Below are 18,794 nucleotides of genomic sequence, written 5' to 3'. Positions count from 1 at the left end.
TCTATGGATGCGGGCCTTACTTTTTTTAACCATTTATCCATTTTCGGGCAAACGGAATGAGGAGCAGCTACGTTTGGCTACATATGGACCGTTATTGGAATTCCCACGAGAGATTAAAGGTTCATGTGATTAGATGTTAGTTATTCGAATAGGCTACATGTATTTGACATTGTTAAATGTCAAATATCGAGAAAAAACCTCACCTGTTGGAAAATATAAAATGGACTGTTTGAAAATGTGAAGAATTTTTAATTAAAAAAAATATGCATATTTTAAAATGTGAATCACATTTTTATTTGACGTACCACCGTCGGCATTGTGCGTACCCCAGTTTGGGAATACCTGAACTGGTTGATTGAAGTAGGAAAATACAGTGGGGCAAAAAAGTATTTAGTCAGCCACCAATTGTGCAAGTTCTCCCACTTAAAAAGATGAGAGAGGCCTGTAATTTACATCATAGGTACACTTCCAACAACGAGCTGCGTCCTATCTATTTTCCGCTTAGGCTACTTTGCAAACTGCTAGTGCCATTCAGGATATGTTAGCCTAGGGCTAGGCCAGGGTTTCCCAAACTTGGTCCTCGGAACCCCGAGTGGTGCACGTTTTGGTTTTTGCCCTAGTAATACACAGCTGATTCAAATAATCATCTGAATAAATTAAAGCGAAAGTCTGTATATCGACAAGAAGATAGATTTTTTTGGGGAACTCTGAAAAAAGTATTTAAACTCGCAAAATTGAGCCCCGTTTTAAATTATCACTATTTGAGAATAGCTGTTCCAGGTACGAGATTTACATCACTTCGCACTTCCTACTTTTTTCATTTGGAAAAATATTATAGTTTCTATTCTATTCTATTATATTACATTACGTTTTTTACTCTAAAATAGGTATGTCTTGACTGTAATAAGGGCTTAGGAAATAAGAGCATCTTCTCTGCTAAACTAACAAAACAGCAATAGGTTTCTACAAGAAAGCGCCTGCTGAGGTTATTGCTTTTCTGAAGACTGTGTTCCATGATATAATATAACCAGTTAATATTTCGGTTTTCAATAAATCAATCTTAAATGGCACTTTTTATTGACTCAATTTAGCAATTAGTATTTGTTATCTGTAATGGTTATTATAAATTAGGCATTGTCGTGAACTGTTGGCTTATAGGACTAGATAAAAGCTCTAGAATGTTTTTTTTCACTCAAGTACTCCAGTTCAATATAATTCATTGTGGCAGAATCCAAGAAATATTGTTGCATTCTGTTCATAAATATGCACCCACCCCGTGACGGCAGTAAATGATAAAAATGTGCTTGATTCCATTTTTGTCAAAAAAAATGCACCCCCACTTTCAGACAAAGTCAGGTGTCCATCCTTTCAGCAGGACAATAACCTAAAACACACAGCTTGAAGAAATTTGAAAAGAAAAATTGGCAAATGTTGCACAATCCAGGTGTGGAAAGCTCTTAGAGACTTACCCAGAAAAACTCACAGCTGTAATCACTGCCAAAGGTGCTTCTACAAAGTAATGACTCAGGAGTGTGAATACTTATGTAAATGAGATATTTCTATATTTCATTTTCAATACATTTCCAAAAACATATACTCTTAAGTATATAAGAGAATTATTGTTTATTATCAGTTTAATCACTGGTGCTACCCAAACTATAAAATTGTCAAAAACATCTTATTCAGTTATTCATACCCATGTCCCAAATTTCCCCAATGTGTCTCTTCCGGGCTGTTTGAGTTCAGTGTGTACTGATGGCATTCTATTGTTCCACAGGAAAGTTCTCTCTAACTCAAACAACAGATGACTTAAACACGAGAGCAGTGGACCAGGCTTTGAAAGTGAGCAGCCTCTAATTTAATATCAGTCCCAATGCTCAATCCCTCTGTTCATCATGTGACCTTATATTGAAACATTTACTTCTTCATATTACGAAGACATTGCATTATTAGACTGCTGTGACCTTGTATTGAAATATTTACTTCTTCAAATTAGGAAGACTTTGTATTGTTAGAATGCTATTTGAAAGCCAATTACCATTCACTTTGTTACTTTCACCAGTCTCTATATTTGTTTCCCAATAGGAAGACCACATTCAATACTGCTACTACACCCAGATCACTCTCAAACAATGTTCTGGTTTTCCCCCGATTGCAAGGTTTAAAACAAAACAACACAAGCATGAAAACTTTCTCCATATTGGAAGACAATTGTTTTCATTTTAGTATACCTTCAAAAAGTGACTATATTTTATTACCGATCTCTGTTGGATATTCACTTTCTGCTTCAATATTTATTATATGTCTATTATTTTAAGATTAATGTGTAATTCTTTGGAGGGATCAATATGTATTAACTGAGCTGACACTGTCTATCAGTCCCCTATCGATGGCATGCTCTGTCCATTATAAGTCTTTACTTAGCACGTTAAATGGTTGAGTAGAGAAAATCATTGGTTCTGTTTAACAGGGTATGGGGTTCAATACAAAATGTATTACTAGGATGGAGGAAATGTCATAAGTGTTTATAGTTTTATTGGTCAGGGGTAAGTCAAGTCCCGTGCAATGCTTTGATCTTATCCTTATCAAATGATCCATAAAGGGACCACTTTGAACATTTCTCAGAATACTTTTACGCCACTTACGTACATCTACGTGTGGGCGTGCAAGTTGTATATTATTATTTTTATCCATTGTTACTTTATCTATAGTAACCCAGGATATTTTCACCAATTCCTCCTTTAGACTAGTGTTTTATTCATACAGGGGTTTAGATGTTTATACTTGTTGTTCTATTTAACAGCATATTCAGGAATAATTCTCTATTCTTTCATATCTCCATACAGAATCCCTATATAATGTTATAAATCTTTAGTAATTCACATCCACATCGCAGCAACGACCACAGCAGAGCAGCCCGAGAGGTACACATATCTTTCATATTGAAGAAATCAGTGTCCGGGGGCTGTTACCCTCTCAAATCTTTCAGTGGCTTCTCCTGTCAGTGCTCACTACCTGTAGATCGATGCGCGTTGGTGGACAGAACCCCTAGATAACATTATAGATCTAAAAACTCAGCTCACAGAACTGGTTGGGGTATTCATTCTTTTTCTATATAACTATACTTAGGTATTCACACCCACACCCACACAACTCCATGTTACCCATTTATGTAGTGCTTATGAGAGCTTACTAAACAGACAATAACGATTTGTTTGATGGTATATTCTCTAAAGTGTAATAGACAAGATTGGCATTGGAAATAGGATTTAGTTCTGTTCTAATATTGTAGACGTCACAATTTCACAACCTTAATTGGACCGATGTGACTGTGAACAACAGAGTCAGCCATTGATGAGTTATGTAAAAAAGTATGAGAGAAAATCACAAAAAAAGCATGACGCAATTACTAATCTTGTTGAAGTGATCTGTTCCCAGTGAATTATTACGACCAGTGGCAGTCGACCAGTCGCTTTCTCTTTTTAACGTCGCTGTCCCAGAGCACCCATCAGGTATGAGAGCCATCGAGGTTGACAATGACATACATTGTAAAGGAAAACTGTCATTTATATGGTACATTTGTGTAATTTCAAAAGTAAAATGGTGTGAAACCTTTTACTGCAGAACACTGTAAGTTATGGTGCATTGTGGGAAAATGTTGTGGGCGGTGAAAAGATTGCTGTATTTTGAATTGTACTGTAAAACATGGGTTTTGGGTTTGGAGTGATGAAAAGTAACTAACAGCTAACTGCTCTCTCATGTCTCTTCATTGAGCATAGCAGCCCAAACGGAACCATTGCTATAGACACACACAGACTCAGAGACACCATGAGCAGAGTGCAATGCAGAGCGAGCTGCACGCAGGGTGTGAGTGACAGACAGAGAGGAGCAACTAATGGATTTACTAATGGAGGAAGTTATTTCTGATTTCGGGCAAGGCCGGGCCTTGAATTTGGCAGAAGGAATCTAGGTAGGGCCTAGGTATGATAGGGCCTGAACGTTGTGGGCATGGGTAGGACTTAAAGGTCATGAACAGTCAAAATCATGTTTTTCATGAAATTGGATGATACTGTATTTGACTGAAACCAGATCAAAGTATGATGACCAAAGTATGAAAAATTACTGTTGCTTGTACATTGATAAAGTGTGATCATAAAGTTTCTGGTCCGCTCCCCATGTAAAACACTTAGATTTAGAAGGCGGGATTAATAAGGGGATATGGTGACATCACCCTAACTCTCATTTTAATACACCAATGGTAACATAATATTCTCTTACCTAATTTAAATAAGTAGCGCCTTGTAACCAATATCGGAAGGCGTGTTTTTGGAAGGGTGTGGTTTACAGTATACAGCTAGATAGCTACTCTGCTAGTGCCAGAATCTGACTGCCGGGTGTCAGCAAATACACTAGATGGCCAAAAGTATGTGGACCTCTGCTCATTGAACATTTCATTCCAAATTCATGGGCATTAATATAACAGCCTCCACTCTTTTCTGAAGGTTTTTCACTAGATGTTGGAACATTGGAACATTGCTGTGGGAACTTGCATTCAGCCACAGGAGCATTACTGAGGTTGGCACTGATGTTCGGCGATTAGGCCTGGCTCGCAGTTGGCATACCAATTCATCCCAAATATGTTCAATGGGGTTGATATCAGCAGACCATTTCTGTATGGAACTCGCTTTCTACATGGTGTCATTGTCATGCTGAAACAGGAAAGGGCCTTCCCCAAACTGTTGCCACAAAGTTGGAAGCACAGAATAATCTGGAATGCCATTGTATGTGGTAGTATTAAGATTTCCCTTTGCTGGAGCGAAGGGGCCTAGCCCGAACCATAAAAACGCCCCAGACCATTATTCCTCCAAACTTTACAGTTGGAACTATGCATTAGGGCAGTTAGCGTTCTCGTGGCATCTGCCCAACTCAGATTCGTATGTTGGACTGTCAGATGGTGAAGCGTCATTCTTCACTCCAGAGAATGTGTTTCCACTGCTCCCCGGTCCATTGACAGCAAGCTTTACACCATTCCAGCTGACGCTTGGCATTGCGCATGGTGATCTTAGGATTGTATGCAGCTTCTCGGCCATGGAAACCCATTTCATGAAGCTCCCGACGAACAGTTCCTGTGCTGACGTTGCTTCCAGAAGCAGTTCGGAACTCGGTAAAGAGTATTGCAACCAAGGACAGACTATTTTTACGAGCTAAGGGCTTCAGCACTCGGCAGTCCCGTTCTGTGAGCTTGTGTGGCCTACCACTTCGCGGTTGGGCCGTTGCTGCTGCTAGACATTTCCACTTCACAATAACAGCACTTACAGTTGACTGGGGCAGCTCTTGCAGGGCAGAAAATTTATGAACTGACTTGTTGGAAAGGTGGCATCCTATGACGGTGCCAAGTTGAAAGTCACAGCTCTTCAGTATGGCCATTCTACTGCCAATGTTTGGCTATGGAGATTGCATGGCTATGTGCTCATTTTGATACACCTATCAGCAATGGGTGTGGCTGAAACAGCCAAATCCACTAATTTGAAGGGGCGTATTTATAATGTATAATAAAATGTTTACACTATTCATCTATGGCATAGATACTTATGTCTCCCCTTTCATCTGTGTCTGGTGTTAGCTAGTTACTGACTAGCTAGGTCTTCAGCTGGCATGGAAGAAAAGGGGAGGATTTTTTATTAGATTTATTTATTTATTTAACCTTCATTTAACTAGGCAAGTCAGTTAAGAACAAATTCTTATTTACAAGACCTCCCAAAAGGTCGGGACAGGGGATAGGATTTAAAAATAAAAAAATGTTCAGGACAAAACACACATCACGACAAGAGCTACACCACAACACTACATAAAGGGAGACCTAAGACAACAACATAGCATGGCAGCAACACATAACAACACAGCATGTTAGCAACACAACATGACAACAACATGGTAGCAACACAACATGGCAGCTGCACAACATGGTAGCAGCACAACACATGGTACAAACATTATTGGGCACAGACAACAGAACAAAGGGCAAGTAGGTAGAGACTACATCACGTGAAGCAGCAACACAACTGTCAGGGAGAGTGTCCTTGATTGAGTCTTTGAATGAAGAGATGGAGATAAAACATTCCACTTTGAGTGTTTTTTGCAGCTCGTTCCAGTCGCTAGCTACAGTGGAGCGACCCAGGGATGTGTGTGCTTTGGGGACCTTTAACAAAATGTGACTGGAAGAACGGGTGTTGTAGGTGGAGGATGAGGCTGCAGTAGGTATCTCAGAAAGCGGGGGAAGGGTAATTCAAGACCGTGTATTTTTCTATTGTATTGTCACTGACCTGGTGGCGCAGCAGGACATTCAAGTAGTTACCAACCAATAGCTTGTGAGTTCAAATCCTATGTGATGTATAGTCCCAATTAATTAGCACTCGGCAGTAAAAAAAAATATATATATTTTCACGGTAACCAGTAGCCGGTAGTGTAACGTAAACTTACAGTAAAGTTTTAACAGCGCAGTTGCCGCAAAAAAAACGGTATCAAAGATTACAATAAGAATAAATGACTGTAAAAACAACTAGATTTGTTTTACAGTGTAGCAGCCAACCTGCTTGCACCAATCCAATGTTATTACAGTAAAATACTGTGAAACACAAACCCCATCTCCCGTCAATGAATTTAATCAGTTAATTTGTTAATTCACTACGAGTACCGTAGCATTTACTTTAGTACAGTATAATACAGTCCAGTTTACTGTATTGTACTGTGTTGTAGATTACAGTATGTATAAATTACTGTCAAATTCACAGCAACCCCTTTACAGTGTACCCAGGTCACCTAACCCCACCCTGAAGATAATCATTGAGTCTACGTCAGCCCTAAGCTGCTTAGTGAAGAGGGGGAAGAAGCTGGCTGATCTGGCTGGGTGGAAGACACAGTGTAAGCCTCTTTACCCCTACACTGTTCTGCTGTATACATTTAGGCTATGCTATGTGGTCAGTGCTCTGTGCTGTTTGCTGTCTTGACCTCGACCCTGAAGCCTTTGATACAGGTTCCATTTTTGAAGAGTCACCTCTGCTCTGGAGGTCTGGGATGTCCACTTGAAGGAGATCTACAGGAGGAGATTCCTTTGGAAATCTGCATCACGCTCTCTCTTTGGATCTTTACATGACCCGTGATGGTGGATGTCTGACATGTTCACAGCTCTGAGATTTTAGAGGCCTGTCCCCACATTTTTGTCGAAGTCCTCTGTGCTGGAGGATTGAAGTGTCCTGGTAGAGCTGAAAGCCATCCTAGGATTCTGGCTGAGTTGTATTTAGAGTGTTGTACCCTGCTCTGTGGGAAGGCTGAGGGGGAACCGGGCAACATGCCCACCCTCAACAGCCTGGGCAAGCTGTGTAGCTCCAACCGTAGCCACACAGTGGACCGCCTCACCCACATCAAACATAAAAACTCAGTCAAGCGCATGTCCATCATTGAGGACGGTCAAGTGGCTGAGGTGCTCTACCTCATTCCCAAAGTGTACATGCAGCAGCTTCCGTACCTCAACCCTAACGACTATTACCTGAGTGAGAGACTTATCGATCTGGCACCAGGTAGGACTATGGTATGGGGTAGGAGGTCCTGGCAGGGAAATCTGTCTGTCTGTTGGTGTCTATCTGTCTGTCTGTCTACTGGTCTGTCTGTGTTTGTGTCTGCCTGCCAGCCTGCATGTAAATCTCTTTACTCTTCATTAGTCACTTTGAACTCAGCATTGTTTTTCAGAGTTATACAACTAGTTCTACATACTTTTTGAGTACGGTTTGATATAAGCATTAAGTGCTGTGGTCCAAGTGCAGCATCAGTCAAAGCTCAGCGTGCTGTTTGTGAGTAGGCGGATAAAGCAGATTATGAAAGTAAATTGATAAAGCGTTGCACAGAGATTGAGATTACTTCATTTTAATTGTATTGAAAGTGAGTAATTATACCACTTCAGGCACTGCAGCACTGGCCTGTGTGTGTGTGTGTGTGTGTGTGTGTGTGTGTGTGTGTGTGTGTGTGTGTGTGTGTACGTCCACGTTTGTGGTGTGTTACGCAATCATATCTTATTTACTCCAAAAAAGTGTTATTGCAAAGTCCAAAATGTATTGCTGTCTTCTCGGAATTTATGTAATATAAAACTTATGCAGGGAAAAGGGCCACAGTCTGCCAAGTAAGGAACCAACATGGTGGTTTACATCAGGATTACAGTGTGTATGAGGACTATTCAGACCTTATTCATCCATTGACTGCACGTCAGGCTGTGAGATATGGGCTATATCCCAAATGGAAACCTATTCCCTATATAGTGCACTACTTGAAGTTGATCAGTTGAAAATGATCGATTGTTGGTCCATCCTCTGTGGTGGACAGCGTTTTCTTATACTTAGTATGTACATCTAGCCACAGCGGGGGTTGGAAAAGTTGCAATGTCTTCATTATGACTTATTTTATGTCATGGTCAGGTTGTAAACTGTTGTTTAAAGATGGATGCCCCAAATGGAAGCCTATTCTCTATATAGTTCACTATTTTTGACCAGGGTCAATAGGTACAGTGCCTTGCGAAAGTATTCGGCCCCCTTGAACTTTGCGACCTTTTGCCACATTTCAGGCTTCAAACATAAAGATATAAAACTGTATTTTTTTGTGAAGAATCAACAACAAGTGGGACACAATCATGAAGTGGAACGACATTTATTGGATAGTTCAAACTTTTTTAACAAATCAAAAACTGAAAAACTGGGCGTGCAAAATTATTCAGCCCCTTTACTTTCAGTGCAGCAAACTCTCTCCAGAAGTTCAGTGAGGATCTCTGAATGATCCAATGTTGACCTAAATGACTAATGATGATAAATACAATCCACCTGTGTGTAATCAAGTCTCCGTATAAATGCACCTGCACTGTGATAGTCTCAGAGGTCCGTTAAAAGCGCAGAGAGCATCATGAAGAACTAGGAACACACCAGGCAGGTCCGAGATACTGTTGTGAAGAAGTCTGAAGCCGGATTTCGATACAAAAATATTTCCCAAGCTTTAAACATCCCAAGGAGCACTGTGCAAGCGATAATATTAATGGAAGGAGTATCAGACCACTGCAAATCTACCAAAACCTGGCCGTCCCTCTAAACTTTCAGCTCATACAAGGAGAAGACTGATCAGAGATGCAGCCAAGAGGCCCATGATCACTCTGGATGAACTGCAGAGATCTACAGCTGAGGTGGGAGACTCTGTCCATAGGACAACAATCAGTCGTATATTGCACAAATCTGGCCTTTATGGAAAAGTGGCAAGAAGAAAGCCATTTCTTAAAGATATCCATAAAAAGTGTTGTTTAAAGTTTGCCACAAGCCACCTGGGAGACACACCAAACATGTGGAAGAAGGTGCTCTGGTCAGATGAAACCAAAATTGAACTTTTTGGCAACAATGCAAAATGTTATGTTTGGCGTAAAAGCAACACAGCTCATCACCCTGAACACACCATCCCCACTGTCAAACATGGTGGTGGCAGCATCATGGTTTGGGCCTGCTTTTCTTCAGCAGTGACAGGGAAGATGGTTAAAATTGATGGGAAGATGGATGGAGCCAAATACAGGACCATTCTGGAAGAAAACCTGATGGAGTCTGCAAAAGACCTGAGACTGGGACGGAGATTTGTCTTCCAACAAGACAATGATCCAAAACATAAAGCAAAATCTACAATGGAATGGTTCAAAAATAAACATATCCAGGTGTTAGAATGGCCAAGTCAAAGTCCAGACCTGAATCCAATCGAGAATCTGTGGAAAGAACTGAAAACTGCTGTTCACAAATGCTCTCCATCCAACCTCACTGAGCTCGAGCTGTTTTGCAAGGAGGAATGGGAAAAAATTTCAGTCTCTCGATGTGCAAAACTGATAGAGACATACCCCAAGCGACTTATAGCTGTAATCGCTGCAAAAGGTGGCGCTACAAAGTATTAACCTAAGGGGGCTGAATAATTTTGCACGCCCAATTTTTCAGTTTTTGATTTGTTAAAAAAGTTTGAAATATCCAATAAATGTCGTTCCACTTCATGATTGTGTCCCACTTGTTGTTGATTCTTCACAAAAAAATACAGTTTTATATCTTTATGTTTGAAGCCTGAAATGTGGCAAAAGGTCGCAAAGTTCAAGGGGGCCGAATACTTTCGCAAGGCACTGTATGTAGTGCAGTTTGGATGCCATTTGGGATGTACCTTAGATTGTAAGATGTGCATGATAACTAACTCGCTCTTATCACATGACTATCATCTCTGTTTTGTAATACATTATACTATCAGAAGCTAACCCCCCATCAATGTCCAGAGATAGATAGAGATCCAATAGCTGCACTTTAATTAAGAGCAGGATTAGAATTAATCCCAATTTGTGTTGGGTTATTTTAATAAATCGGTGGTGGAAGAGGCAATTGCTTCAGACCTCACATCCCATCATCAAGAGGCCTCATGAGCTAGGCATTAAAAAAAAAAAAAAAAAGATTCTCAGCTCGAGGCTCCCCAACCAGTGGCGTGTCCAGAACATTTTGAATGCAGTGGCCAAGGTGGGGCACAGACCCAGTTTAGGGGGGCCATAACATTTTGAACCTTAATCGATGCAAGGTGGATTAATTCAATATAATTATGATAGTTTGACGCATTAAATGCTCCAGTTTAGGCATGGTACATTTCCCTGTTCAAATAAATCATAAATCAATTCCAAAAGTTTAGTTTGTGTTTGCATTCAAGGTCAGGATTTACATGAGGGTATTAGCATACATCAGTAAATTCACTTAAAAGAGCCAGCCAGCGTGTGAATCATACCCTGACACTCGTGGGTCGCTAGATTTTTAAATGGACAAAGTAGAGACGTAATTTAACTGTAAAAATGTATTACTTTTTAAATGTGTCTTGATCACAACCAGTCATGAAGTTTTCATCTGATTGTCAAACAAATAACTTCAAAAAGTAGGTTAAGTAGATTACCTGTGCACGTTCGTCTACTGCAAAATATGTCCAGCATCCGAACAGTGCCTGGCCACTGTGCCCAGGTAAAAAAAAACGGACCAAAAAAAGGAAATTACTCTATAGAGCCCAATAATAATTCCTAATAGATCAATAATGTATTTCTATACATATATTATATAGGTTTTCTCATAATGGTAGAAACAGGTGTCATTAATCACCCACAGACTGGTTAATAATAATGGACTATTCCACCCTGAGTTCCAGTGCATTGTTTCACGTGATATGATTGCAAACGTGACTTTCATTGAAATTAAGCTGCAGCAATAATAAGCTTTCAGAGCGATGAACATTTAATTTGAACAGAAAAATTACCTAAGTTAACGCAGTTCTGTAGTAATAAGACAGGTGCTGCTGACAATACTGCCATCGTCTTCTTTTTGTTGTTGTTGAATCGTTCACACCCTCTTAAGCTTTGTGAGGCTATGTACTAAACAACCAAAGATTTGAAGCCTAAAGGCTGGCTTATACTACGGGTGTGTTAATGAATTTAATCTGGAATGCCAGATTGTGCTCTGGGCGTTGGTAAACTCAGAGCATTGTCAGATTGGCCGTTCGTAAATTCAGAGCGTTTCGCGCTCTGAAGTCCCGAAGCGCACACTCAATGCTCTGGACGAAAAGTAGGGTTGATCCAAGCCTTCTGACCTAACAACAGCAGTCAAGCACCCAAACTAACTGGCTAACTTCGCTAGCTTGCTAGCTACTGTACTTCCAGTCACAAATGAGAAAACAGCTCACTCTGGATACACGTTTTTACCTTATTTACATAAGTATTCAGACCCTCTGCTATGAGACTCGAAATTGAGCTCAGATGCAGCCTGTTTCCATTTATCATCCTTGAGATGTTTCTACAACTTGGAGTCCAGAAATTGGAGTCCACTTATTGTAAATTACATTGATTGGACATGATTTGGAAAGACACACTTGTCTATATAAGGTCCCACAGTTGACAGTGCATGTCAGAGCAAAAACCAAGCCATAACGTCGAAGGAATTGTCCGTAGAGCTCCGAGACAGGATTGTAATCGAGGCACAGATCTGGGGAAGGGTACCAAAACATTTCTGCAGCATTGAAGGTCTCCAAGAACACAGTCCTCCATCAATCTTAAATAGAAGAAGTTTGGAACCACCAAATAAAATAACATCTTAATGGTCACATACACATGGTTAGCAGATGTTAATGTGAGTGTAGCGAAAGGCTTGTGCTTCTAGTTCCGACCATGCAGTAATATCTAACAAGTAATCTAACAATTTCACAACAACTACCTTATACACACAAGTGTAAAGGAATGAATGAGAATATGTACATATAAATACATGGATGAGCTATGGCCGTGTGGCATAGGCAAGATGCAGTAGATGGTATAGAGTACAGTATATACATATGAGATGAGTAATGTAGGGTATGTAAACATGATATAAAGTGGCATTGTTTAAAGTGATTAGTGATACATTTATTACATCCAATTATTAATTATTAAAGCGGCTAGAGATTTGAGTCAGTATGTTGTCAGCAGCCACTCAATGTTAGTGATGGCAGTTTAACAGTCTGATGGCCTTGAGATAGAAGCTGTTTTTCAGTCTCCCGGTCCCAGCTTTGATGCACCTGTACTGACCTCGCCATCTGGATGATAGTGGGGTGAACAGGCAATGGCTCGGGTGGTTGTTGTGATTGATTAACTTTTTGATCTTCCTGTGACATCAGATGGTGTAGGTGTCCTGGAGGGCAGGTAGTTTGCCCCCGGTGATGCGTTGTGCAGACCTCACTACCCTCTGGAGAGCCTTACGGTTGTGGGCGGAGCAGTTGTCGTAGCAGGCGGTGATACAGCCCGACAGGATGCTCTCGATTGTTTATCTTTAAAGGTTTGTGAGTGATTTCGGTGACAAGCCAAATTTCTTCAGCCTCCTGAGGTTGAAGAGGAGCTGTTGCGCCTGCTTCACCATGCTGTCTGTGTGGGTGGACCATTTCAGTTTCTCCGTGATGTGTACACCGAGGAACTTAAAACTTTTTACCTTCTCCACGATCATCTCCTTTGTTTTGCTGACATTAAGTGTGAGGTTATTTTCCTGACATCACAGTCCGAGGGCCCTCACCTCCTCCCTGTAGGCCGTTTCGTCACTGTTGGTAATCAAGCCTACCACTGTAGTGTCGTCTGCAAACTTGATGATTGAGTTGGAGGCGTGCATGGCCACGCAGTCCTGGGTGAATCACACGATCACAGGAGTACAGGAGAGGGCTGAGAACGCACCCTTGTGGGGCTCCAGTGTTGAGGATCAGCGGGTTGGAGATGTTGTTTCCTACCCTCACCACTTGGGGGCGGCCCGTCAAAGTCCAGGACCCAGTTGCACAGGGCGGGGTCGAGACCCAGAGTCTCGAGCTTAATGACGAGTTTGGATGGTACTATGGTGTTAAATACTGAGCTGTAATCGACAAACAGCATTCTTCCATATGTATTCCTCTTGTCCAGATGGGTTAGGGCAGTGTGCCGTGTGATTGCAATTGCGTCGTCTGTGAACCTATTGGGGTGGAAAGAAAATTGGAGTGGGTCTAGTGTGTCAGGTAGGGTGGAGATGATTATGATCCTTGACTAGTCTCTCACAGGAGTTGATGATGACGGAAGTGAGTGCTACAGGGCAATAGTCATTTAGCTCAGTTACCTTTGCTTTCTTGGGAACAGGAACAATGGTGGCCCTCTTGAAGCATGTGGGAACAGAAAACTGGGATAGGGATTGATTGAATATGTCCATAAACACACCAGCCAGCTGGTCTGCGTATGGCAGCCTTGCAAGGGTTAACACTTTTAAATGTTTTCCTCACGTTGGCTGCAGTGAAGGAGAGCCCGCAGGTTTTGGTAGGGGGCCGTGTCAGTGGCACTGTATTGTCCTCAAAGTGAGCAAAGAAGTTGATTAAGTTTGTCTTGGAGCAAGACACGACGGGGCTGGTTTTCATTTTGTAATCCATGATTGACTGTAGACCCTGCCACATACGTCTGAGCAGTTGAATTGTCTGAGCCGTTGTCTGAGCCGTTACATATGTCTGAGCCGTTGAATTGTGACTCTACTTTGTCTCTATACTGATGCTTAGCTTATTTGATTGCCTTGTGGAGGGAATAGCTACACTGTTTGTATTCGGACATGTTTCCGGTCACCTTGCCATGATTAAAAGCAGTGGTTCGCGCTTTCAGTTTTGCATGAATGCTGCCATCAATCCACAGTTTCTGATTGTGGAAGGTTTTAATAGTCACTGTGGCTACAACATCACCGATGCATTGCTAATAAACTCGCTCACCAAATCAGCGTATACATCAATGTTGTTGTCTGAGGCTATCCGGAACATATCCCAGTCCACATGATCGAAGCAATCTTGAAGCGTTGAATCAGATTGGTCGGACCAGCATTGAACAGACCTGAGCACGGGCGTGTCATGTTTTAGTTTCTGTCTATAGGCTGGGAACAACAAAATGGAGTCGTGGTCAGATTTGCCAAAAGGAGGGTGAGGGAGGGCTTTGTATGCATTGCGGAAGGTAAAGTAGCAATGATCCAGAATACTGCCAGCCCTGAGGGAATTCACGGCTGTGATTATAATCAAAGAGAATTATCTTGTAGATAATGTGGTCAGCATTTGATTGTAAGGAATTCTAGGTCAGGTGAACAATAGGACTTGAGTGCCTGTATGTTGTTATGATCACACCACGGCTCGTTAATCATAAGGCATACACCCCCGCTCTTCTTCTTACCAGAGAGATGTTTGGCTGTACCGACTCTGATAAGGTATCCCGAGTGAGCCATGTTTCCGTAAAACACAGAATGTTGCAATCTCTGATGTCTCTCTGGAAGGCAACCCTTGCTTGAATTTTGTCTACCTTGTTGTCAAGAGACTGGACATTGGCGAGTAGTATTCTCGGGAGCGGTGAGCGATGTGCCCGTCTATGGAGCCTGACCAGAAGACCGCTCCGTCTGCCCCTTCTGCGACACCGTTGTTTTGCGTTGCCTATAGGGATCTATCCATTGTCCTGGGTGGTGGTCCAAACAGAAAGTTGTTTCGGGAAAGTCGTGATCCTGGTCATAATGTTGGTAATTTGACGATGCTCTTATAGCAAATAGTTCTTCCCTGCTGTATGTAATAAGACTTAAGATTTCCTGGAGCAACAGTGTAAGAAATAATACATAAAAAACAAAATACTGCATAGTTTCCTAAGAACGCGAAGTGAGGTGACAGTCTCTGTCATCGCCATGTTACTTTCCAACTCTCTTCCTAGATCTGGCCGCCCTGACAGAGCATCAGAGTTCCTATTTGGAGATGGGAGGACCTTCCAGAAGGACAATGATCTCTGCAGTCCTCCACAAGTCAGGCCTTTATGTTAGAGTGGCCAGACGGGAGCCACTCCTCGGTAAAAGGCACATTACAGCCCACTTGGAGTTCGCCAAAAGGCGCCTATAGGCCTCTCAGACCATGAAAAACAAATTCTCTGGTCTGATGTAACAAAGTTTGAACTCTTTGTCCTGAATGCCAAGCGTCATGTCTGGAGGAAACCAGGCACCGCTCATCACCTGGCCAATACCATCCCTACAGTGAAGCATGGTCGTGGCAGAATCATGCTGTGGGGATGTTTTTCAGCGGCAGGGACTGGGAGACTAGTGAAGTTTGAGGGAAAGATGAATGGAGCAAAGTACAGAGAGATCTTTAATGAAAACCTGTTCCAGAGCACTCAGGATCTCAGACTGGGGGTGAATGTTCACCTTTCAACAGGACCACGACCCTAAGCACACAGCCAAGACAACGCAGGAGTGGCTTCGGGACAAGTCTCTGAATGTCCTAGAGTCGTCCAGCCAGAGTTCGGCTTGAAATCGGATCGAACAGCTCTGAAAATACCTTAAAATAGCTGTGCAGCGACACTCCCCATCCAACCTGACAGAGCTTAAGATGAATGGGAGAAACTCCCCAAATACATGTTTCCCAAGCTTGTAGCAACATACCCAAGAAGACTTGAAGCTGTAATCGCTGCCAAATGTGCTTCAACAAAGTACTGAGTAAAAGGTCTAAATACTTTTAATTTGTAATAAATTCGCAGAAAGTTCTAAAAACTTGTTTTTGCTTTGTCATTATAAAAATATTTAATACATTTTAGAATAAGGCTGTAACTTTCTGACTTGGTGTACAGGGAGAATACTGTAAGAACGGCCCATGTTCTGAATTCCACCGCTGTACATTTGGAAAGTGCTGAACAAATAGTTATATTGACTACGTACGTCTTAGCTCGCTTAATCGAAATTAAAGATTGCCTCTTAGCCACTCATCATTCCCTTTTGCCATAGTACAGTCATGGCCAAAAGTTTTGAGAATGACACAAATATTAATTTTCACAAAGTTTGCTGCTTCAGTGTCTTTAGATATTTTCTGTCAGATGTTACTATGGAATACTGAAGTATAATTACAAGCATTTCATAAGTGTCAAAGGCTTTTATTGACAATTACATGAAGTTGATGCAAAGAGTCAATATTTGCAGTGTTGACCCTTCTTTTTCAAGACCTCTGCAATCCGCACTGGCATGCTGTCAATTGAAATCTGGGCCACATCCTGAGTGATGGCAGCCCATTCTTGCATAATAAATGCTTGGAGTTTGTCAGAATTTGTGGGGTTTTGTTTGTCCACCCGCCTCTTGAGGATTGACCACAAGTTCTCAATGGGATTAAGGTCTGGGGAGTTTCCTGGCCATGGACCCAAAATATTGATGTTTTGTTCCTGAGCCACTTAGTTATCACTGTTGCCTTATGGTAAGGTGCTCCATCATGCTGGAAAAGGCATTGTTCATCACCAAACTGTTCCTGGATGGTTGGGAGAAGTTGCTCTCGGAGGATGTGTTGGTACCATTCTTTATTGACTGTGTTCTTAGGCAAAATTGTTAGTGAGCCCACTCCCTTGGCTGAGAAGCAACCCTACACATGAATGGTCTCAGGATGCTTTACTGTTGGCATGACACAGGACTAATGGTAGCACTCACCTTGTCTTCTCCGGACAAGCTTCTTTCCGGATGCCCCAAACAATCGGAAAGGGGATTCATCAGAGAAAATGACTTTACCCCTGTCCAGAATACCAGTCTGTCCCTGGTGTTTTTCCTGGAGAGAAGTGGCATCTTTGCTGCCCTTCTTGACACCAGGCCATCCTCCAAAAGTCTTCGCCTCACTGTGTGTGCAGATGCACTCACACCTGCCTGCTACCATTCCTGAGCAAGCTCTCTACTGGTGGTGCCCCGATCCTGCACCTGAATTAACTTTAGGAGACAGTCCTGGCGCTTTCTGGACTTTCTTGGGTGCCGTGAAGCATTCTTCACAACAATTGAACCGCTCTCCTTGAAGTTCTTGATGATCCGATAAATGGTTGATTTAGGTGCAATCTTACTGGCAGAAATATCCTTGCCTGTGAAGCCCTTTTTGTGGAAAGCAATGATGACGGCACGTGTTTCTTTGCAGGTAGCCATGGATGACAGAGGAAGAGCAATGATTCCAAGCACCACCCTCCCTTTGAAGCTTCTAGTCTGTTATTCGAACTCAATCAGCATGACAGAGTGATCTCCAGCCTGGTCCTCATCATCACTCACACTAACGAGAGAATCACTGACATGATGTCAGGTGGTCCTTTTGTGGCAGGGCTGAAATGTAGTGGAATGTTTTTGGGGGATTCAGTTCATTTGCATGGCAGAGGGACTTTGCAAATAATTTCAATTCATCTGATCACTCTTCATAACATTCTGGAGTATATGCAAATTGACATCATACAATGTGAGGCAGCAGACTTTGTGAAAATTAATATTTGTGTCATTCTCAAAACTTTTGGCCACGGCTGTACATCTCAATTGTCAGTCGAAACCACATTTGTTAAAGCAAGTCAACCATATCAGCTATGTTTCTTAAAATGGCAGTATATTTAGGCTGAATTAACTGTTTCGCTGCCAGACAAGGCTCCGCTGATAGACAGGATTCACTCCATGGTGCTGCAAAGAAAGCTCTGCTGTTGGGACAGATGCATTTAGGCCTTAACAGTTTTTGGGCCCTGTTTGTCACTGTTATTTTGCAATTAATGTATTGTTTAGTGTTGAGTTGTGCTGTGGCTTTGCTGGCACGCCTCTTTTAAAAAAAACACAGATTTACATGATAAAATCGCCACTCTAAGGCTGTGTATAATTTGTCAATGTAGTTCAATATATATTCAAATCCTTCTGCTGCAGGATTATTTGAAAGGGTTAATATTAAGATCTGTCATCTGTCTTTTCCATCCAACGCACATAGAAAGCTATTGACAAGCATTTGGAAGGGGTGCAAGGAAGCTGCTATGTTAAAATGACATAACAATTTTTGACAAAAATCTGCTTTAGAGGCAGGATCCACCTCTGTTCACCTAAGCTGCTAGCAAAATAAAATGATGAAGCATTTTTCCCCTTCAGAATACAGAGCAAATAAATATGAAATGTGTCATAACTGTAGGTTTTGTTATCCAGCAGTTGACACTACATTTAATGTGAAAAAACATTCAGTCAGTAGAGCTCTGGTACCCGACCTGAGCCAGACGGGCACCAATATTATACATTTGGTTAGGGCCGGGTAGGGCCTGTTTTTTCAGCAATAAGTATGGGCAGGGCTCGTGTATCACTAAATTGATCACTAAAATGTTGAAGCTGAGACATTTGCTTGTGCTCTGCTGTGCAGTACAGTCATATATGGTGTCAGAAGTGCTTCAACCTCATCAAATATACAACAGCAGAGATTATTCCACGGAA

General features: G+C 41.8%; 1 protein-coding gene across 6 annotated transcripts in view; it reads left to right on the top strand.

Moving 5' to 3' along the window:
- Positions 1-18,794, top strand: part of ablim1a (actin binding LIM protein 1a) — a 173,825-nt gene that overhangs the window by 25,304 nt on the left and 129,727 nt on the right. The window contains exon 1 of one of the 6 annotated variants that reach the window (XM_031823264.1): positions 6,926-7,577. The exons of 4 other annotated variants lie outside the window; for them this stretch is intronic. In XM_031823264.1, coding sequence (XP_031679124.1) covers positions 7,349-7,577 — 229 coding nt within the window. In that variant the 5' untranslated portion in view covers positions 6,926-7,348. Of the gene's footprint in view, positions 1-6,925; positions 7,578-18,794 lie in introns of those variants that run through there. One more of the 6 variants, XM_031823255.1, reaches the window with a different exon arrangement.

Source organism: Oncorhynchus kisutch, linkage group LG4, assembly GCF_002021735.2.
Source record: "Oncorhynchus kisutch isolate 150728-3 linkage group LG4, Okis_V2, whole genome shotgun sequence".
Taxonomy (NCBI): Eukaryota; Metazoa; Chordata; class Actinopteri; order Salmoniformes; family Salmonidae; genus Oncorhynchus; species Oncorhynchus kisutch.
The sequence above is the reverse complement of the archived record's forward strand: the minus strand, read 5'-3'. Positions and strand labels throughout refer to the sequence as shown.